Raw genomic sequence first — 23,734 nt, forward strand, 5'->3', positions numbered from 1 at the left:
TTCTTGAATATAAATACTACATGTCAGGGCCTGGGAGGTAGACCGAGAGGTAGACTACTGCACACGCTTTGCATGCAGGAGGCTCAGGTTCAAGTTCCAGCAACCCGTGGGTCCCCAAGCACTGTGGGTAGTAGTCACTGAACATTACCAGGCTGACCAAATCCAATGTCAGAGCATACCCCCAAAATCGGTTGCTAATTTGCAACATGGACTGGTTCCTAGAAATACCAATGAATTTTTATCAGATTAGAAGTCACACACCCTCCTGATCTTGCTGCCAGGATTAAACTCAATGCCAAAGTTTCAAATAGAGCTGGGAAAAAAAAAAACATGGAAAGCGTGTAATATGGTATGTTGATAATATTATATCCTTTTTGAGGTATATAATTTAAAGAGCTGGTTGGAAAGCAGCAATTTCAAGTGTCCAAGAAATGATTAGGTCTGGAAAAGTCCTTTAGAATTTAGGTGTTGCCCTTTTTGGCCCAGTGTTTTTCTGCCTTTGTCCAGTGAACTTCCGCATCACCTCATTATAAATCTGTCTTCGGAAACCTTCATATCTGCCATACATCATCTCCTTAGTTTCTGGGTAACTTTTATCAATACAGTAGCTACTTGGCTGACATGCAATAAGAAGTCGCCATCTGATCATTCTATATGATGAAATAAGTCAGTGGGTTGCCTCCCATAGGTATGTTTTAAAGTGGACTTCACTGAGTGGATTCTTGAACCATACACTGTGTTTCAGGGGTGGACAATATAATCACAGTTGTAGCATAAGGAATAATGCCAGAAAGCTCTGATAGTTTATAGGATTAAATTTCAAATCAGAAAAAAAAGTTATTTCTCAGAAAAGAAAGACTGGTGCTAAGTCAAATCACTGGGATCATTGAAGAGACCACATGGAAAAAAGACCTGGATCTGTAGTTTTAGTAGTAGTTTCCTTCCTTTAAAGAATAGGTGCTATAGTGAATTTTTTGAAGCTTTCTTTCCCTTTTTGTATTTCAATAAATCTATAGTTGTAGTTTAATCATCAACAAGAAATTTTACTCTTGGTTTAGTAGATATAACTTAATAAATTATATTCCTATAAGCAACCACTGGAGCAATAAAAAATTGCAAGTTTTCCATTCCAACCGAAGGCCTTCCTCTGAACAAGTTGTTAGAACACGTTCAGAGATGCCTATCAGGAGAACATATAATAGGATAAATTGACTGTGGGAGAAAGCAGGGATTAGTCACTCACAAATTGGCAGTATAAAGACCAACTAAATGGCTGCACAGTAGACTGAGAACTGTAAGATCTACTGGTACCCTGCCTGGGTTTGAGTGAGCACTTATTTCTTAATGAATTAATGTCTTTTCCCAGCTCATTAATAAAGTTGAAAAAGGTTAGAACACAATTTTGAAAGAAGGTTTAAAAGTTTTTCTATCATGAGGCTAGAAAGATAGTACAGCAGATAGGGCCCTTGCCTTGCACGCAGCCAACAAAGGTTAGGTTAGATCCCTGGCATCCTCTATGGTCCTCCACGCACTGCTAGGGATAATTCTTGAGTGCATAGCCAGGATTAATTCTTGAGCACTGTTGGGTATGGCCCCCAAACCAAAACCAAACAAAAGAGTTTCTTTATTCATGATATATTCCTTTAGAATTGCTGTTTCCCAGTCATGTTGACAAAATCTAAGACTATAGATAAGTTAATAATGGACATAGGAAGCATCAGAGGTGTAAGTTACTGAACACATTCTTGCTTTTAATGCAACGGCTTCATAACCCCAAAATACCTTGTCAAGGGTAAATTCTTTCCAGGTTATCATCTTGATTTTCTTGGGGAGTGAGGGGCAGGGTCACATCTTGCAGTGGTCAGGATCACTCCTGGAGATGTCCCGGAAACAATATATGATGCCAGAGATTGACTGGCTGTGTGAAAGGCAAGTACTGCTATACTATATCTCCATTCTGTCATCTTAGTTTTCAAGTATCCAATGATAATTCAAGATCACCAATCTACTACTTCTAACTTCTGTTTACTTAGTTTCTCTCAATTAGAACATGCGCGCAGGACAAGAGAGATAGTCTAGGAGGTAAGTCATTCGCCTCACACATCTGGAGTTGATTCTTACTTCCCCAGATGGTCTCCGAAGCCAACAGTGCAGAGCCAGGAGTAAGCCTTGAGGCTTGAGCCTTGAGGACCATCAGGCGTGTCCCCATCCCCACAAAAAAATAAAAAAATAAACCACATTACTAGTATTTTGTCCCTTTGCACTCTCATTAGTCTCCCATCACATTCCAAGCTTCCACAGGCTAAAATGGGTGGGTATGCAGGGAAACAGTTTGTCAAAAATGATTTTAGTTGCCAAGGAAGGAAAGGATCAATTTAAGGCTAAAGGTATTTAGCAGATGCAATTAACTCTTAAAAATGAAAATATCACTTACTGTTCAGAATAGACATTAAAGAAATGCATCAATACCAGTCTGGCTATTGTTTTTGTTTTGTTGTTATTTTGGGACCACATCTGACTGTTCTCAGGGCTTACTCCTGGCTCTGTGCTCAGGGATCACTCCTGGTGGGGTTCACAGGAATATATGTGGTGCTGGGATCAAACTTGAGTCTGTCTAGTGCAAGTCAAGCGCTCTACTTGCCATACTATTGTTCAGACCCCCAGAGTGATTTACTTAAAAATCCTGACCCATTCAGTGTTTGCAAAAAACCCCAAAAAGGTAATAAGGCCAAATCTACCTGGGATTACAATGAGGACATATACAAAGGACAAAATAAAGCAAATAACATGTTGTTCTTTTCTTTTTCCAGTCCTTTTTTCAACCTTTTCCCAACCTTGTTTCTTAGGTCTAATTGGTGGTATCAGTCAGTACTCAATTCACTGCCCATTTGCACAGATCATGGTGATTTTTTTCTCTAACGTGCACATGAGCATACTATACCATACCTAAAGATTCTCCCAGTTGCTTTAAATATTAGTGCAATTATCAATACTTTGTTAAAGGTCACTAGAAAATACCACAGGCCTCTCTGAATATTTCCAGTAATTTGCATTATGTTCTTAATAGTTTTTAAAAAAATTCGAGGAAAGAATAGATTCTAAAATGCAGTGGTTCATGTCTCTCATCTCATTATTCTGTCCTCACAATGTGCATCACAATGAAATGACTGACTAAGGACTTTGAATACAAGTAAATATAGAAGTTCTATGTAAATATGCTTGTTGAATCAGAAGAAAGAGAGAAAAGGCTTGAAAGAGTCATTTATGCTTTCTTTCATCTGAAGTGCCATTTTCTCTCTACATCAGATAACATATTGATTTCAGTGTACTTCAATTCTCAATTTTCCATAAACCATAAAAACCTTAATGACTTCTCTAAAGCTCAAGTGAGAAACAATCAATTAATTTTCCCAGTAGTTCAACTCTGTCAAAATTAAAGTGCTATTTTAATGAATTTTTTAGACATTTCGGCTCAACACAGCAGCAGCTTAATGCCAAAAAACCTTTCCTTAACCATTGTGAGAAAGGTTTAAATATATAGCAATTAAATCTAGAGTTCAAATGTTTTAACCTTTATTATAGACAAGAAAATGTAAGTCGCTTTTCATGGAACTTTTCGTGAGTTTAACCTAACGGAATCCACAGCAGCTATGGACAGAATTGTTGCAGAATCATCCATAATATAATAGTGTATCAGCTATTACTATTACTCAGGGACACTATTCCTCTGTGTTATGAATTGAAGAATAACCCAAAAAGGCTTTCCTATTTACTTCTATACATTTAATATCTTACCTCAAATTCCTACTGCTGTACCCCCTCTTTGAACTAAGGCAATTTTGAAAAGGTCACAATAAAATGATTCCCTAGAACAGGAAAAAAATAATCACATTGTCATTTGCATGGTACATAATCATGTACATAATCATGGTGTGGTCTGTCCCATCCATTAACTCTCACTTAGCAGAGATGATAATGGGGATTGGTGCAGTTTAGGAGGGGTAAGAAAGTGTTCGGAAGGTCTCTATAGTGGAGTGATTAATTTGGAAGGAACCAGGGAAAAGAAGAACACATAGCAATAAAGAAAAGAACGCTGCAAATGGTCAGGATTTGAAAAGACTAGGGGGCAGGGTTGATATCAAGGATATACAAGGCACTGGTTGAACTCCACAGGAAGAAAACACCCAACCACATCAAAAAATTGGGTGATGAAATGAACAGAAATTTTCTCAAAGAAATTCGAATGGCTAAAAGGCACATGAGAAAATGCTCTACATCATTAATCGTCAGGGAGATGCAGATCAAAACAATGAGATACCATCTCATACCACAGAGACTGGCCCACATCCAAAAAAACAAAGGCAACTGGTGTTGGCACGGGTATGGTGAAAAAGGGACTCTCTTTCACTGCTGGAGGGAATGCCAACTGGTCCAGACCTTTTGGAAAACAGTATGGACGATTCTCAAAAAATTAGAAATTGAGCTCCCATTTGATCCAGCAATACCACTCCTGGGAATATATCCTGGAGAGACAAAAAAAGTATAGCCGAAATGACATCTGCACTTAGATGTTCATTGCTGCACTGTTCACAATAGCTAAAATCTGAAAAAAAAACCCGAGTGACTGAGAACAGATATCTGGTTAAAGAAACTTTGGTACATCTACACAATGGAGTACTATGCAGCTGTTAGAAAAGACGAAGTCATGAAATTTACATACAAGTGGTACTACATGGAAAGTATCATGCTAAGTGAAATGAGTCAGAAAGAGAGGGACAGACATAGAAAGATTGCATTCATCTGAGGAATATAAAGTAACAAAATAGAAGACTAACATCCAACAATATTCGAGATAAGTGCCAGGAGGTTCACTCCAAGGCTTGAAGGCCAGCCTCACATGCTACGAGAAAAGGCAGCTCAAGTAGAGAAGGGAACACCAAGTAAAGGGTGTTGGGAGGATCCTCCCAGGATGGGAGATGCATGCTGAAAGTAGACTATAGACCAAACATGATTGCCACTCAATGCCTCTTTTGCAAACTTCAGCAACCAAAAGGAGAGAGAGAACAAAAAGGAATGCCCTGCCACAGAGGCGGGATGGGATAGGGAGGGATATGGGAGTGGGAGGGATACTGGGATCATTGGTGGTGAATAATGGGCACTGGAGGAGGGATGGGTACTTGATCATTGTACAACTGAAACCCAAGCACAAAAACTTGTAAGGTCCACAACTGTACCTCATGGTGTTTCACTAATAAAAAAATAAATAAAGTAAAATTTCTCTCTGGTTACTCTGAATATGGTTACGAAGAATGAAACACCAGGAAAGTAACTTGATATATGAAATGAGTTAAAAATGGAATGCAGCCACAGGAAGTTAGGATATCCTAATCTAAATTTCATTTATAGTATATGGATGATGTTTCGCCAAAGTGGAAGTTCAGTGCTGCTGCTTGCTTGACAGATATCACTTTATTTGAGGCCTGAGAAATTCAGCAATGAATCTGAGATGTCATTATGGCACTTAACTCTGGGGTTCAGGGGTTACTCCTGGCTCTGCACTCAGAACTCATTCCTGGTGGCTCAGGAGACCATATGGGATACTGGGACTCGAACCCAGGTTGGTTCTGTATAATGCTAGTGCCCTCCTCACTGTGCCTCCTTTCTTTATATTTTTTTTCACTTTGGTTATAACATGAAATTTATTTAATAGCAGTGGATTTAGAAAAGTTGTTTTGAGACACCTTTAACTTGTTTCTAACTTTCTCTTTTCACAAAACTGGATACTGATTCCTCACAAGGATGATCAGAGATATGTAGTTTCTCTTACATATAACTATTAAACAGACTAATTTGCAATTTGGCCTGCTTTCTGTTAAGTTTTAGAGTGGCTGTAGGCCATCTTTTTTTTTTGTGATCTTTTGGTTTAGTATTTGTTAATTTTTTCCAGTAATGCCTTTGCCTACCTAAATCATCTGTGGACTTTTCCATGGCATAACTCTTCTTCAATTCCCTATGGGGTGCACTGCTAAGTGTAGCATTAGGATAGCTTCTACATTAAGTGTTGGAAATATTTGCTTCTTCCTTTATAGAAAGCAGGTTGATATTTATTCTTGGGAGTGATCTGCCCCATAGTTCCCATGTAGCAATAAGCTAAATACAATCCTTAGATGTAAATGTAGTTATTTCTCTCCCCACCTTCATTTCCAATCACACCAGACCTTTAGGCTTAGGCTATGATGTGGGTGTGCAAATGGATGAGTCTGTTCATCACTTGGGGCATAAATAAAAATCAGGCGGCATTCTATTCACCTAGTGCAAGAGGAAAAGCACATTATAAATCTCATAGGTTATTTTCCATTCTGCATAACATGTTGCAAGTATCACTTGAAGTGTTTAAATAATGTAAATATAAACTAGGAGTGATTATATCCATAGATCTTAATGAAACATGGTATATAATAAATGGGGAATAAAAAGGCTCACTGAACAGATTTTTAAAAGTCAAAGAGAATATAAACAAATGCTCATACATGCATAATACATATGTGTCAGCATTGAATACTTAGTATTCAATGCTGCTTTAGGTTGAAAAATAAATAAGCTTATAAATCCCTAAGGGGCCTTAAGAAAATCTATAGGTACATCATACAAAAATTGATATGAGGCTGGTATTCTTGGGTGTTTAAGTAGGTTGGCTGGGGTGGATCCTGCATCTGCGGTGGAGATGAATGCTGCTGATGCTTAGTTAAAGGGGAGCTAGATAGATAGTATTTATCAAATGCTTTGTTCATGCTCTTTGCTGGGACTTCCTGCAATTATGACATATTCTGTTTGTTTCACTCCAGATATTCAGTCACTGTTACATTCCACTAGGCGAGAGAGCTTGATCGTGTATTCCTTACTCATGGGTACAGGAAAATTCCAGAAAACTCAAACTGCTTGCAAATGGCTGGGCTAGCAGAAGAACAAACTCTTAAATTCTATTTCTTAGCCTATTCACTTCAGAATTGATTATAGATATTCTAGTTCTAGAGTAATTGAGAACTTCCAGCTCTTCTTATTTTTACTAATGCCTTGAAAAATAGTATTTACTAAGAGCTTCCAATTAAAATGCAATTGGATTTTTAGAAAGTTGAAATTATAAAAAAAAATAAAGAAGATAAAATGAATAGATACTAAAACATACTATAACAAGAACATATAAAATGAGTAGATAATAAGAACATATTATATTTTGGTTATGGTGGGGGAGAGGTTTTTTTAAAAATTTTTTTTAATTGAATCACCGTTGAGATACACAGTTACAAGGCTTTCATGATTGGATTTCAGTCATGCAATGTTTCAACAACTATCCTTCCACCAGGATACATTCCCCACCACCCTCCTGTCACAGGCTCTCCTGACCAAGTCTGCCTCTTTGACAGGCACTTTTCTTCTCACTCTCTCTTTTAGGCATTATGGTTTGCAATACAGATACTGAGTGCTGGGGGTAGCTCTTAGGTGGTTTTCAGGAACCTCAGGACCCCCTCTTCTGGTGATCCTGGTTAATAAGGCTATAGGTTCAAATGGTTCAAAGCAAGGGACAAGGAGGCACTACTCAGGGGACCCTGTGATTTCATGCAAGGCACAAGATTTACTTAATGTCTCTTTAACTACTTGTGAACTTTTTTTTTTTTTGCTTTTTGGGTCACACCCGGAGATGCTCAGGGGTTACTCCCGGCTCTGTACTCAGGAACTACTCCTGCTGGTGCTCCGGGGACCATATGGGATGCTGGGAATTGAACCCAGGTTGGTTGCATGCAAGGCAAACACGCTACCCACTGTGCTATCGCTCCAGCCCTCAGAGAACTTGTTTCAGCGAAGCAAGATAGGTTTCATTGAATGAAAATTGCTTAGAAATATGTGAGAGAAAGAAAGAAGGGAAATGCGTTCAAAAGAGAAATAGGCAAGCAAAAAAAGAGACAAGCAAACTATACATGTTCAATGGAGAACATATCCTAATTTATCTTTTTTCTCTATAAAATAGTCATGTTATAGGGAGTATGGTGCTGCCAGCAGGTTAATCTGTACCTATGAGGCAAGTGCATCAGCAGCCTGATGGCACCTTTAGACTTCCAGATACCCCAAAATTGCTGCTGTGCCTTTGGCCAGACCCCAAAAACTTGGGGCAAAGTTTACCAAGAAAGTAAACGGCCAAAAGTTAGGCATGTGGGAAACACATCCACAAACCATCTCCGGTTCAGCTATATAATTGGAGGCATGGCCTCTCTGGTTCCTGATTGAAGTGCTTAATGGCCATGATCCCAGAGACTCAGAAACAAATCTCGAAACCCAGCGGCTTTTGGCAGAAATGCATCTGGACCCCGCAGTAGGTTACTGTCGCAGGGCCACCCCAGGGAGGAAAAGGTGCTATCCCTCCGCCTGCTTCCCCTTGGCAGCTCGGTGGCCATCATCCTCCAGAGGCCATTGGACAGTAAGGCTTGGACCCGCAGTGACGAAACTTGTTGGGCCTCACGGAAGAAGGGTGCAGCCGGGCCTGTGCTCCCCACCCCAAGGAGACCCCAAGTCACCACTCATGAACGGCCTCTTTGGCTCCTGATCAAGCTGCTTAATGGCGATGATCCCAGAGACTCAGAAACAAATCTAGAAACCCAGCGGCTTTTGGCAGAAATGCATCTGGACCCCGCAGTAGGTTACTGTTGCTGGGCCACCCCAGGGAGAAAGGGTGTTGTCCCTTCGCCTGCCCCCCCTTGGCGGCTCGGTGACCATCATCCTCCAGAGGCCATTGGACAGTCAGATCTGGGCCCGCAGTGATGAAACTTGTTGGGCCTCATAGGATGGGGGTGGAGCCGGTCCTGGTCTCCCCATCCTAACAAGACCCCAAGTCATCGCTCACGAACGGCCTCTCTGGCTCCTGATCAAGCTGCTGAATGGCCATGATCTCAGAGACTCAGGAGCAAATCTCGAAACCCAGTGGCTTTTGGCAGAAATCCCTCCAGATTCAAGTGTTAAAATTTCGGAATTTCAAAATCACATGGCCCTACTGAAGCCACACGAAATCATATGTTATTCATAACCAGCAATAGAACACAAATTGTCTACTGTTGCCTTTTCAGTAGATCTGAGTGTTGGGGTAAAATCTCAAACAATAATGGTGGGTCTGGTGTCAAAATATTGAATGTGATCAAAGTAGAGGGAGAGTAATGTGGAAATAATCTGCCCCACAGGTAGGGGGAGGATGTGGGATGGGGGTATATTGGGGTTTTTGGTGGTGGAGAATGGGCATTGGTGAAGGTACGGGTGGTTCGTTGTATGACCGAGACTTAGACCCAAAAAGTTTGTAACTGCTATCATGGTGATTCAATAAATAAAATTATAAAAAATGAAAAAAAAAGTAAGGTAGAGTTCATGCCCAATTCAATCAGCTAATCAGTGGCTGAATAAACAGCAGTACTCCTACATAAAAAAGAAAAAAATAAAATTGTCAATATATAGACACATATTGCCTTTAATTAATCAGATCATCTATAGTAACACTATTATTCACTTAAAATTATTATTTTCTATACAATAACAGAGTGCTTTAGTTTGAGAAGACAGGTTTCTCCAATATCTTGAGATTATGTAAGAAACCATAAAGACATTTGGTTAAGTCATCTTAAAACTTTTTTATATTCAATATTCAAATTATTATTTTTTGAGGGGTGGGGTGACCATCAAAATTGTTTGGGTTTGAACAAGAGTGCATGCATGCTTTGCAGGCACCCCAGCACTCCCAGCCATCTCACTAGTCTCAAAATTCAAGTTCATTCTGGACTGGGAATGTAGTTTGGAGAAAGGGTACATGCTTTGCCATGTGTGAGGCTCTTGTTTGATCCCCAGCACCAAAAACATAAAAATTCACTCTAATCAGACGTTTTTGAGATTTTGTATTCACAGATTATTATCATTTATCTCTTTGAGGAAATCTGTGATGCAGGATCTCTTGAATATTGTGCTATTATCTCCAGAGTTTGTCTTCAAGCAGATGTCTTCTCCTTTGAAAGTCTTAATACACATGTATAGGCAACGAAACCCTACAAAGTGTTAAGAGTTTAGGTATGTAAGGATAAGAAATCTATTATCTTAGAATCTATGAAATATAAAATTTATAACTTGATGAACTTTCATATCATACTAATTTACTGTCATTTTTAAAATTACATTTTTTTAGCTTCACAACAGTCAATAAAATTTATGTAAACAATTTAGGACTTTTTCATTTTTTTGTCCTCATAAATAAAGGTGCAATACAAATTTTGAAGCATAAACTTTGTCTACATCATTGTTCATTTCCTTCAGAGAGCTCCAAAAATAACCATGAGGTAGAATGATAATCAGTTTGCACCTCCTATATATTGCCAAATGGCTTTTTAAAATGATTGTATCAATCATTACATTAACCAGAAGAATATGTTGGCACTCACATTTTCTAATAAGTGGTTTTCACTAATCAAATACTAAGTGCAAATTAAATCTTGCATCTTGCCCTGTCCTTTTCTTTGGTTTCTTCCTCATTTTTATTTATCACCTGCCATTCATGATTTTTTTTTTACTTACTCCTTTGCTGATCCTTTGAATTTTAACCAATAAAGCTCTTAGTCATTGCTTAACCAATCTATACTAAAAGTAGTGATCTACCTTAATTTTCCCTCTTCAGTCAGTTTCCTTAATCACTTCATTGCTCTAATTTTTTAGATACTCTAGGGGCTAAACCTGAATTTATTATTAGAAACGCTTTATCATGAAGGTAGGAACTATTTAATTTTCCTGATGAGACACTTATTTATGACTAGTCCTCTAATCAATTTTGCTTTGTTCACAGTAATAATAATAAAAATATTTTAAAGTCATATCCTTCATATGACCTAAAAGATTTATTGTACAAATAATGTCAACTTTGTTGAACTAAGAAAATTTCTATTCCTACCATATTATTGAGCTATATCTTCATGTTCATTGAAATCACTTTTTAAAATGGAACTTATTCTTAATGATTTTCCTTTTAGCAACCATCTATTGGACACATTGTAAGGTACAATACTTGCTACTGCTAGTAGTGACAAGAAAATAATAACACACATGCTTGGTATTATAATATGCTAAACTTATGGATTCTTTTGTGTGCTAGCACAGGTCTAAATGCTTGACATTCACTCACTCACTTAATCTACCCACAATGATATTTTGGTCATATTATCTCCATTTTAGGGGCAAGAAAACAAAGGCAGAGAGAGAAGCAATAATTGCCTAAGATCAGAGAGTTAAATTTGAACCCGGCCTATTTTACCCCAGAATCAAGTATATTTCCACAAAACTTACATTTCTATACAACCTATATAAGGATATAGTAGGATGCATTAGATTTACATATAAACTGCAGAAAAATACTCTAAATAAAATATGGTAGTGCAGGGGTTTGGGGCAATGAGAAAAATCAAAGGCCAAAGAAGCAGAAAATGAATGGGACCTGAAAGATAGAAATAAGTAGTTTTAGGTAGAAATGGAAGTGAGTAAAAGTGAAATTGGGTTGTTCAATGCAGGATGGAGAGATAATTTCTAGAGTGCAACATACAATTACAAATAGATTTAAATTCAGACTCCAGCCATATTAATTCTAAGGTAACATTTCTTAGCTTCATATACTCAGTCTCTTTAAGTTCTCATGAGCAAATATAAAAGTTTGGAAACAGATGATAAATTTAGGAATGAAAATCATATAAAACAGAGGGGTTTAAGGAAAGGGGTTATTGGGTCCCAATAATATGAAGGAAGAAAAGTAAGGAAGGAAGGAGGAAGGGAGGGAAGGGCGGGATGGAGGGAGAGATATTAGGGAGCAGTGTGATTGAAGACAAGATGAAATAGGTATAAGGAATAGAAGATTTAATAACAACAGAAAATTTGCCATTTTACTAAAAAGGAAACAATAAACTTGGAAACAGTACAATTTGGAGTAAGTAGATACAGAAGAAATGAAATGACCCTGAAGAAAGCGGTTGGTATTGTCCAGGTCAATGTAATAATTAAGGTCTGAACTAGGGCAATGTTTGTGGAAAAGAAGGAGGGAAATCTGTTATTTCATAGGTAAATTTGAAAGAATTAGTAACCAATTAGGGATTTAGAACTTAGTCAAAATATTCCTTAGGTTATGACCCAGAGTCCAGAAATGATAAAACTTGTTCAGTGAGAAATTGCAGTGTCATTAGAAGTGAATCAGAAAATAAAACTTGAATGTCTGCAGTGTAGATAAGTCTCTAAGGAGTTTGAATGCAAATGCAATGATCAAGTGACAAGTTTGTTTGCTTTTTGGGGGTCACACCCGGGGATGCACAGTGGTTACTCCTGGTTCATGCACTCAGGAATTACTCCTGGCGGTGCTCGGGGGACCATATGGAATGCTGGGAATTGAACCCAGGTTGGCTGCGTGCAAGGCAAACACCCATATCCACTATGCTATCGCTCCAGCCCAGTAAATATTTTTGCATTAACTTCTTTTCTCCGTTTTAACACCCAAATAGTTATATATTTGATTTCTTCTTATTTCTTATCAAAGGCCTTATATTTTTATTTTTGATGAGTCATTCATTTGAGAACATGATGAAAAATGTAAATTTTCTTTTATCTTCCAGTGTTTAGAATATTTTTAATTGTGTGTTTTATCAAAATATACATACATAATATGGCATATGATTTTAGGTAATTCCTTATATATGTGTGTATATGTGTACATATATCATTGAGATATCATGGTTTAGAATAGTATTAATATTGCTGTTTTATGCTTCCAATGTTATTGTATCAACCTCACTATTATAGTACCGATATTCTTCCTCCACTGTCCCCAGATTCTTTCTTCTTCCTACTCTCACTTTCCCTTCACAGATATTGCAGTTATAGTTTTGTTGGAAATACCTCAGGATTTTTTTCCATCTGACATTGTCTAGTCCTCTATTTCTTTGTTTTGCTTATTTATGTTCTATATTTAAGTAAGACCATCCAGTATTTGTCTTTTTTTTTCTCCTTATTCCCTTCGCTTATTATGACACCCTCTAATTTCCTCCAAGTTACAAAGAACTGCAAAATTTCATCTTTTTCATAGCTGAGTAGTTTTCCACTATGTATATACACATCACAACTTCTACATTTGCTGGAGCAATAGTAAAGATGGTAGGGTGTTTGCATTGCACGAGACCAAGCCTGGTTAAATCTCCAGCATCCCATAAGGTCCACTGGCAGTACCAGGAATAATTTCTGAGTGTAGAGTCAGGAGTAACCCCTGAGCATCATCAGGTGTGACCCAAAAAGCCAAAAAAGAAAATGAAATACCCCAAAATAATTTCTTTACTTCTCTGTTGCTGGGCACTTGGGTTGTTTTCAGATCTTGGCGACTGTAAATAGTGCTGCAATAAACATATGTGTATAGGTGTCCTTACAAAATAATGTTTTGGGGGTCTTGGGATAGCCATTAAGGATTAGAATATAAGTTATTTTGAATTTTTGAGGTATCTTCATATTGTAATCTTTGCAGCTTTGAAGTCTAGACTATGAATGCCAAGAGTCTGCTCTGTATAGCTTTTTTTTTTTTACTTAAAAAAGGAAAAACAAAAGCATGACTATTTTTAACTATAATTAACTACATGTCATGTACTATTCAGTACCTTAACCATATTAGCTCATTTTCATCTTATCATAGCTTTGTCATATAGGTGTTGCCTTTCAAACATGATGGGGAACAGTTAGGTTGGCTAACAGGCATGGGACCCATATAGAGATTATGTTTTAATGCTTCTGTCCTAAGGCAGGAAAAAGCTTATGTTCTAGATTTAAAGCTGTCAGGCAGGGGAATTCTTTCTTGGAGAAAGATTAGTCTTTTTGTCTGCTCTAGTCATTAACTGATTAGATAAGGGCCACCCACTGTACGTGGCCAAAATAACAGCTGGGATTTTATATCTCCTGAGGGTCTACTCAAGGATGATTTACTTTCATCTAATCTATAGATTAAATGCTAACACCTTCCCAATCAGCTTCCTACCATCTAATGCTCTCATAGAAACACCCAGTATAACATTTGACCAATATCGGGACACCCCATAGCTTGCCTTGTATATGGCCAATTCAGCTTGGTACCTGGCACTGTTTATGGTCCTCTGAGCTACCAGAATGAGAAGTGATCCCTGAGCACAGTGCCAGGTTAAGCCGTGAGCATAGAGGGTGTGGTCAAAATATACCCATATTCTAATATTTTTCTTAGTTGAGTTTTTCTTTCATACATGCCTTAAATTATTCACACTAGAGCTTCTCTTCCTCCTGTGTTTTCCCTATCCCCGGTTACATTCTCCTAACTGAAGTTTTTGAAGAAAAAAGCACTTGGATTCATTTTGTTTGCTTTCCTCTCTCTCTCTGGTTTTCCCCCAGAAGATAAACTATCCAAGGAAACGTCTTTCATTTCAAATGTTCAAAGAGGGTTTTGCAGCTAAAAGCGAATTAACAACATCTAAAAGAATTCATGGATACCCAATGAGGAGGGATATCAGGTGCTAAAAGAATCTTCACATCAGTCCCTGCATTCAACAGAAAAGTGTTGGTTTTTGGTGACAGTACTGAAACTTTCAGGTGGCTGCTCAGTATGCAGTGTGCGGTGCGTGTTTGTAAAAGTCAATGCACAATTAAAAAAATATAGTGTGGATGTTTTTAGGCCCCGGAGCAAATCCAAAATAACAGCTGGGATTTTACATCTCCTGAGGGACTCCTCAAGCTCATGAAATTCAGTCTCCAGAAGGCATAACACTTTGTTAGAGTGAAAGTCCTGAGAGAGGAGACAGGAAGCTCAGTTGTCGGTGTATGAAAGCAACGAAAGACAAGTTGGTCTTTCTAGTTCACACACTTCCTATTCTTTAATGGATCCAAGTGTATCCACACAAATGTAAAAAAGGTGATCAAACTGCAATGAAAGCTTTTAGCCTATTGCCTTTTTCTACCCAGTGAGGGAGGTGCCAGTAGTAAGCCACGTGTTTCTGCTCCATCTTATTTTGAAAGTTGTAAACAGAAAAGGAGCTCAAGCAACTCCACACATGGGAGTGTGATCTATGACCTGCAGAACCAACTGTGCATGCTGCTTAAGGTAAGGCAATGCCTCAAATTTAACTTTAAATTCTGTAAGTACAGACTGGAATGACATTCAGACTGCATATAGAATTTGAAAGATTTTATGTTCAAAAATAGACTTCAAATACTTAATATAAGTGAGCTGACATCTAGAAATAGTCATTTCAGTTGTAGAGTGTTTAAAGGATGTTGATTTTCAAATTTATTAAAGGAGAAGAAATAATGCATCTTCTGTCCTATTGGCTGGTAGATATCTTTCTCCTGAAGGTCCTAAATAGCACTACAATTTCCTGGGAATAAGTTTTATATATAATGCTTTGAATATGAGATGACTTCAGACAATGGGACCCCATAGATCAGCACTGTAGCACTGTAGCACTGTCCTCCCATTGTTCATTGATTTGCTGGAGTGGGCCCAGTAATATCTCCATTGTGAGACCTGTTGTTACTGTGTTTGGCATATCGAATATGTCACAGGGAGCTTGCCAGGCTTTGCCGTGCAGGCGACATAGTCTCGGTAGCTCTAGGGCTCTCCAAGAGGGGCGGAGGAATTGAACCCGGCTCGGTCGGGCCGGCTGTGCCTGTGCACAAGGCAAACGTCTTACCGCTGTGCTATCGCTCCAGCTCCCCATGGATCAGACTAAGTTTTAAATGATTTAGTTCTCCCCCACACACAATTTGATCCTCTCAAGTGATCTCATAGTGTTATGAAAAGGATTCATTAAAGGCCTATTTCCCTGGAGTGATATGCTCAGAGTAGCCCAAGTGAGGTTAATACTACCATCATCAACCATCACTAAGTGCTTACTGTCCCTGGTTCTGGAGAGGCCATATTTCCACTTGACAGAGTTTAGAGCTTAATGGATAATTTAGATGTGCAAACAAAGATGATACAAAGCATTGTATATTGGTGAACAATTATTTAGACAATAAGCACTTTGTGGTGGGGGAAGATAAGTATCCATCTATGGCATTTCCTTACTAGTCTCAGTTGTATAATCCATAAAACGATATCCGATCCTAGCAAACACAAGAACGTATTCATCTAATCCAAATTTTTCTTCTTCAGCCCATAGTAGGGAATTTTGTCCAACTGGGTATAAGTACTATTATTCTAATATTTGTCATCAGAAACTTTCTAGCATCTATAATCTGTCACTTACCTGGGAAGGACAACTGCATCACTGATTACAGTGTAACTCTTCAATCCACCTTAGTGTGAAGGTTTTGAATTATGCTGGTTAGAGCAATATTATGGACAACACAATGTTACGTAAGACACCAATAAAGCAAAAAAAAAAAAAAAGACTAATGCTGTGGTCATTTCTAGTCATTTTGTGCTCAAAACTTAGGATTTTACCTGTAGCACTGTACTCCCGTTGTTCATCGATTTGCTGCAGTGGGCACCAGTAACATCTCCATTGTGAGACTTGTTACTGTTTTTGGCATATTGAATACATCACAGGTAGCTTGGTAGCTTGCCAGACTTTGCCGTGCAGGCAGGATACTCTCCGTAGCTTGCCAGGCTCTCTGAGAGGGATGGAGGAATAGAACCTTGGTCGGCCACATGCAACGCAAATGTGCTACCCGCAAATGCGCTACCCACTGTGCTATCACTCTAGCCCTATGCCTATAGAAAGAAATCAATTATTAGTTCTGGTTTGCACTCCACTTTAGGGGAAATCAGTGACAACTACCTCTCTCCAAGATTGGTGGGTCTAGATCTCTGAACTAGGTTAAGAGAGAAGACAGAAATTCCCAAGGAGTCTTGTTTATTTCTGGATGGAGGGTGGATCATGTAAGGGTGACAGGTGCAGCATTTATATTGACTTTTTGTATTTTACTTCTCAAAGAATCTGGAAAGATTTGAGCAGCTCAGACTGGATTCCTTCAGATAACGCCTGGGATGGTTTGACTCTGCCCTTAATTTAGCCCTTCAATTTCTTTACCTTTGAAGCTTTTGGGTATGAGTCTCTCTTCCTTATGGGAGAGATCCACTTGCCTTTGGTTCCTGGGCAATTCTGTATTGACAAGGGAGAGCCAGTCGAGGGGCAACAACAGCAGGAGTGAATATCCTACCCGGATGAAAGTGCCAGCTTGCAGTTGTCTCTGATAGTTGCATTTCTCTGATTTCCTTGGCGGGAGGGGGTAGGGGGAGAGAGGTAGAGGGGGTAGGGACGGAGAATGGCAAGAGCCAGTGTCTTCAGTTTGGGAAAGAAAATTGCATGCAGTTCCTTTCTGAGGCCAAAATAAACTGCAGGACAGAGTCCTAACAGTGCAGCAGTTGATCCTGGATAACTACAAACCAGTAGTTACAGCCTCAGGGCCCCCCAATTCGGTGCACATCAGACATCTAAGGCGAGGACAGAGGTATTAAGTCTAGCCAGGGCCCCCAGCCTGGAGGCAGATACACGTCATAAGCCTATAGGATAGACAGTTGCCAAGTGTCATCTGGAAGACTGGCGGGAGCCCCTCCCTAGCTTTATCCTCTTGTGAAAGCAAGCACCCCCATGTCTGGGCAGAACTGTCGGGTTTTATAGAAAAGCTGCGCGCCCCCCCCCCCCCCCCGGTCCCCAACCCCTCTCCTTCATTCCTCCACTGCTATTCTGTGAGTCTCCGACCCGGGGAAGAAACTAGTCATAAAACCTGATCATAAAACCCTCCTCGCACTTGAAGACAGCGATGAAATACGCACTCGGCCAAGGACTCCCGGCTTCATTTACAACAAAAGAGCTCCCGGCTTCACGCCCTTCCCCCGGCACGCGGGCCCGCATTCCGGGGGCCCCCCCCACCCGCGCTGACCCCGCCGAAAGTTGCTATTTCCCTTAGTTGAGGGTGAAGTTGGCGAATCCGGAGCCGCAAAGTCTGCACTCGGGGGAGGGGGCGCGGGCGGGCGGGGGCGGGGGCGCCCGGGCGTGGGGTGGGGGGGGGGGCGCGCGGTGAGGAGGAGGAGGGACTAGAGGGAAGGACACTGCCCCCTACTTCTCCGAGGTCGTCGCCCGAGCGCGCCGAACCGCCGGCCGGGGTCCGGGGAGGGCGGGCGCGGCGGGGCGGCACCGCACCCGCGGCTCCGTGCCAGGCTCGGTACCTGGCGGGCCGGGCGCGCCCCGCAGGCCGGCGGCGGGGCGAGGGTGTGAGCGCGCGCGCCCCCTCCGTGCCCGCTCAGCCTCGCGCGCGTCCCGGGGGAGGCTCCGCACAGCGCCCGGGGAGTCCGCAGCCTCGGTCCTGCCGCCGGTGGAGCTTTGTGCGGCAGCAGCGGCGGCGGCGGCTCCGGGTCCCACCTGCTGGCGGCCGGGAGACAAGGAAGGGGAAGGCGGCGGCGGCGGCGGCGGCGGCGGAGGAGGAGGAGGGGAAAGAGGCGGCGGCGCGAGCCCTCCACTCTTCCCGCCGGCGGCGCCCACTCCCGGGGGCTCCGCAGTCGCCCGCGCCCGGCCTGCACGCGGCTCCCCCGCCCCCCGGCCCCGGCCTCGCGCTCCCGGCACCGCAGCCGCCGCTGCAGCCCCCGGCGCCCGGCCCGGCCCGGCCCGCCCGGCGCCCCCCGCGCGCCGCCCGCGAGTTGGAGGGAGAGCGCGGGGCGCGCGGCGCCGCCTCGATGTCCCCGGGAGCCGCCGCGGCGCCCCAGCTCCGCTGAGCAGCCGGCCCGAGAAGCGGGGGCGGGGGGACCCCGCGGACCGCCGGAGCGAGCGAGCCGGCAAGACCGAGCCCGAGAGCGGGCGCGCGGAGCCGACACCATGCCCGGCTGGAAGAAGAACATCCCCATCTGCTTGCAGGCGGAGGAGCAGGAGCGAGGTGAGTGAGGCGACGGGGCGGGGGCAGGCAGCCAAGGGGGGGGGGGTCCGGACTGGGAGCCGCCGCCCCCCCCCCCGGGGGCCTCCCTCCCCACCCCCCCTCCTCCCTCTCGACCCGTCCGCCGGCCGGCGGGGGAGGGGCGCCGCACCCTCGGGGGCCGCGGGCAAAGAAAGGAGGTGGCGCGTGCGAACTCTGCTTTCTTGGTGGTGGTGGTGGTGGGGGGGGGGGGTGTTGGAACGGGGAGACGGAGGGCGCAGCAGCTGGGAACTTTCCGCGTGGGGAAAGATTTTTCTGGAGAGGATGAAGGGGCAACTCCAGCTTCTCCAAGGCCCGCTCGCACGTGGAGTGCTCCCCCCTCCCAATCAGCTGTCTGTGAGGCTGGGGCTTGGAGTGATGCTGGAGGTGCTGGGATGGGGCGGGGGAGGGGTGCGGGGGGCGAGGGGGAGGTTTGCAAGGCTTTGAGAGACTTTGCAAACTTTGCTGCACCTCTTCGCACGGCCGCTTCCACGGTGTCCCCCAACACCGCATGGGCTTCGAGGGTGCTGCCCTGCCCAAAGTTGTGGGAGGTTTATTGTGCGGAGGAAGAGCGCGGGGTGCGTGGGGAATGGGTGAGCGCGGCCGCCGGTCTCTCGGGGGAGAAAATGACGAGGGGGAACGGTTGTCCCCAGGCTGAAGGGCTTGGGGTCGCGAGTGACGCCTCGGAAATGAGTTATGCCCCAGCGCAGTCCTGGCTGTCAAGTTAATACCGCAGGACTGCGGGGTTTTTCTAATCGCCGTCAGTTTTCTTTGCAAAAGGCGGCTCTTCCACGCCAGGTTGCTGGCAGACCTTTTGTGATGTCAGGCTGACAGGGGTGCGGGGCATGGTGCTTCTGAAGTGACTTGATGAGAGCAAAGTTGCAGGCCTGTGGCCCCGTAGAGACGGGGTTCTGTGGAGGTCATTTTGTGGTGTTTGGATTGTGCAGAGATTGGCCAGGGAGTTCAGCTCCGTAACCTGGATATGATGTGCTGAGTGCACCAGAATTTCCTACACAGGCCCCACGAGGCTGGAGGGGTGTGCGCCGTGGCACAGCGCAGCCCCCAGGGGGACCGTGGCCGGCAGGGTCCATGAGAGTTTATTCCCCATCCCGGCCTGCTTCGAGGAAAACGCGGCGTTGGAAGGCTAGATGCGGGGTCCGCCTAGGCTGCGTGACAACGGTCTGCGCCGAGGTTGATGGTGCTGCGTGGGTGACTGGGTGGGCGAGGAACGCAGGAGGCCAATCTGGAACTCCAAGGAGGCAGAATCCTCTCGGGAGTTTCGTCCAGCAGCTTGATGAGTTGGTTTGGAGGGTGACTTGGTTCTCGAGCATGCCGAAAGTTTCAAGCTTTCACAAGGATGCTTACGACGGAAGAACCAATATGTACGATTTCCAGTTTTTCTCTAGGTGGCACAACCTGTCTTTGGTTTATATCCCGTTTCATGACTCAGGAAATTCATCCCCTTTAAACCGCTTTCTTATTAGAGATGTACATTTATTTTCCAGCCCACTTTATGGCCTAATGCTTCCCCACTCAGAAAGACACCCCTACTTTAAAAGTGCCTCCTTATGCCTTATTAAATTGTATGGTAGAGGCAGGAGCGATAGATCAACCAGTCGGGTGCTTGCTTTGCATGTGGCAAACCCGGTTCTATCCGCAGCACCCCATGTGGTTCCCTGAGCTTGCCCGTAGTGATCCCTAAATGTAGAGTCAGCAGGTATGACCAGAACCCCCCCCCCCCCATCGTATATTAAAAGTTGTCGATAGTGGAATTCCCATCATTCATAACCAGGTGAAGCACTGGAAGAACATTCTGTCCAACACGGAATGTTGGTCCTAGCAACTAAATGTCACAGTGTGATTTGACCATCACTGTATTCTTTTGGAAAGAAAAAAAAAATCAAAAAAGAGTCTTGGCTGTGTTGCCCACAAGTTTTTCAGAACACTGAAATGGGTTGATTTTTGGATTGTGGCAAAATGTACTTGCGTACCTTTTAGAAATGTATGATGACTTTGAAAAATGATCACCTGATCTTCCTGGTGGAGATAAGACTGAAATTTTTGCAGAACAAAAATCTGAGTCAGAAATTGGTTATCTGCCTTATCTTCTCCAATAGGAGAAAGCAGAACATGCTTGCTACTCCCCCCCCCCCCCCCACACACACACACTTTAATGGTTTCTCTTTGCTATACATTATTAGATGCTTTTCTAACTAGTGGTGTTGTTGGTGTGACATTTCTTTTTGAGTTACTACTCATGGGGAATACAGAGTTCTGTGCTTTCTGTTAAAATCTCTTCTCTACCTGATGTGTGTTTCAAGTGAAGTGTGTGTGTGTGTGTGTGTATGTTTAAAAGAGCTGAGTTGGTGCACGACTTTTAATGTCTATGTCAGAGGATACTGTTTGAGCGTGGCTTATCCTTTTGGAAGTATTTTATTGTAATGAGCAATGTTTTCTATTTGCATTTGAAATTAGATTGCATTTAGCTTTTTTCCCCCCATTGCATTAACCATTTTAAATGATTCAGATAAGGTTTAGTCAGGCTCTTGTTAAATATAAACAGAAAAATTCAACCATCAGGTTGGTTAGGAAAATATTGGCCCTAGAGGTAAAAAGAAATACAATTTAATTTTTTTCTGGGAATAACATTGACCTAAAGCCAGTTTTTAATATCTTACTATTAAATTATAAGGTTGGTTGTATTCATATAACCATTGCTCTTTCCACATCCTCCACTCTCAATTTACATTTAAACATTCTAAAACCCATTATGGAGACTACTCTAGCATAGCCTTTTTTAAAAAAATGTAGATTTTATTTAGCTAAATCTCTTTCTGAAAGTTAATATGAATTAATACTGGCTGCCGGCTTCTTTAAGGATCACATATTTGAACTAGTATTTTTAGTGTTGTTGTTGTTCTTTTTTTTTTAAGATGCTAATCTCAACTAAAAATTTTGGAAACGTGCTTTCTTGATTTTGTTATATACTAAAACTGGTTCGCCCAATCTGTATACTTTCATGCTATGCCTATTCACCATACGTAGTTTGCGTCAATCTTGAAGGCCTCTGTCAAAGATGACACTGAGTGAATTATTGCTAGAGCATGCAGTGCTGAGCATACACTGTAACATATGGGCTGTTGCAGTAAAGGCAGTCCCTTCCAAGTCCTTTCCAAAATGACATAATAAGATTCACCTCTGTCAGATGATATACTGTTAGCATTCAAGAATATTTTTCTGTCTCCCCCCAGTTTTCTGCTTGGGTTCACAATCCCAATTCATTTAGGAGCCACCTGATACACTTTGAGGGGAAATGTTTCACGGGAACTGATGTTGTAGACTGTTCTGTTTAGTATCCTTTCCAATCACATTAAACAATTCTGTTTCTTAATCTAATTGATAATGTCAGAGAGGAATGTTGAGGAAAGTCTAAGTACTGAGAGATGTAATCCTCAGTAATTCCTATGTCTTTCTTTTGGTTTGTAGTTTTTCTTTTGATTGGTGCACCTTTGTTTTACTCAGTGTTCACATGTATAGATCTATATTCACCTGGGGAAAATCCTGCATTTTTTATAGGTTGCCTCCTGCTTCCTTTCTGTTCTGGTTATGTGTTTTAGAGCTTGAGAACTTCACTTTGGACGTTTGTAGGAAATATTGCTTCTGAGGTTTTGCTTTTGTTTGGGTTGAATGTATTTGGATTTCTATAAAGACAAGGAATTGGCTTTCATAAAATATCTATGAGACAGCACAGGGCACTTACGTGGTGTGTCTTTATGGTGTTTTTGTTCTGTCTTGTCTTCTGAATCACAAGATCTGGTGAACCTACCCACACAACCTGTGTAGCTAAACACTCAATTTAAAAATCAGGGTTTGATTTGAGTACAGAAAAGAAATTAAAAATGCATTAAGGGTCTGCTTGGAAAGGGGTTCTGAAATAAATGTATCATGTTCATAGACGGTTCAGTTTTAACACAAGGTGCCATTAGGTAGGTGCTATCACTATTTCCCTGACAGATGAATAAACTCATGTTCAAGGAACGACTAAGTTCGCTGGAGGTTATAAAGCCAAGACATAGGCAGCCATTTCTAAGGAGGTAATTAAAACAGGTAGTTAAGTTACATTCTCTGAAATGAGGTTTTTAGCTCTTACTAATATTATGAAATCGTGTGGATTTTTGGTATAGAAGTTTAAGAAACTGTCTCTTAATCTTTTATTAATAATTCCAATTCATAAGTAGTTTTTTATTTATACCAGAAAATCTTCTAAATTATTTTTAGAGCTTTTGACAAACTAGTAATTTTACCAGATGAGATTCTTAACTGTTAACACTATGGACTGAAATGTCAGCATATTTTTTATTTATTTATTTATTTTTTGGATTTGGGCCACACCCCACAATGCCCAGGGGTTACTCTTGGCTTGCAGGAATTACTCCTGGTAGAGCTTGAGACCATATGGGATGCCAGTGATTGAACCCCAGTCAATTGCATACAAGGCAAGCAATCTACCTGCGGTACTATCTTTTTGACCCCTAAATATCAACAGATTTTAAAGTAGAATAATTTCACTAATCTGAAAGGAACTCATTTAAGTAAATGGCTTTTTGACCAAAACATTTTTCTATTTTCAAAGGGTATTTCCCATGGAGGTAAGAATGAATGAGAAATAGGTATTCTTCCTCATTGTGACAAACTAGGAAACTAGTATATTGTTAATGGCTATGGTGAATTTGCTCTTTAGTAAAAAAAGGTAAAAGGCCCTCCCGTTGATCGTCGATTTGCTCGA

At 41.9% G+C, this 23,734-nt stretch overlaps 1 protein-coding gene across 5 annotated transcripts in view; it reads left to right on the top strand.

Annotated features, from left to right (window-relative positions):
• The first annotated feature begins 18,827 nt into the window (after window positions 1–18,827).
• GRIP1 (glutamate receptor interacting protein 1) overlaps window positions 18,828–23,734 on the top strand; it is a 798,871-nt gene continuing 793,964 nt past the window's right edge. For 4 of the 5 annotated variants that reach the window (XM_056130715.1, XM_056130718.1, XM_056130717.1 and 1 more), the window contains exon 1: window positions 18,831–18,933. In XM_056130715.1, the coding sequence (XP_055986690.1) occupies window positions 18,876–18,933 (58 nt within the window). In that variant the 5' untranslated portion in view covers window positions 18,831–18,875. Of the gene's footprint in view, window positions 18,934–23,734 lie in introns of all 5 variants that reach the window. The other variant, XM_056130719.1, reaches the window with a different exon arrangement.

Source organism: Sorex fumeus, unplaced genomic scaffold (assembly GCF_029834395.1).
Source record: "Sorex fumeus unplaced genomic scaffold, SorFum_2.1 ptg000081l, whole genome shotgun sequence".
NCBI lineage: Eukaryota > Metazoa > Chordata > Mammalia > Eulipotyphla > Soricidae > Sorex > Sorex fumeus.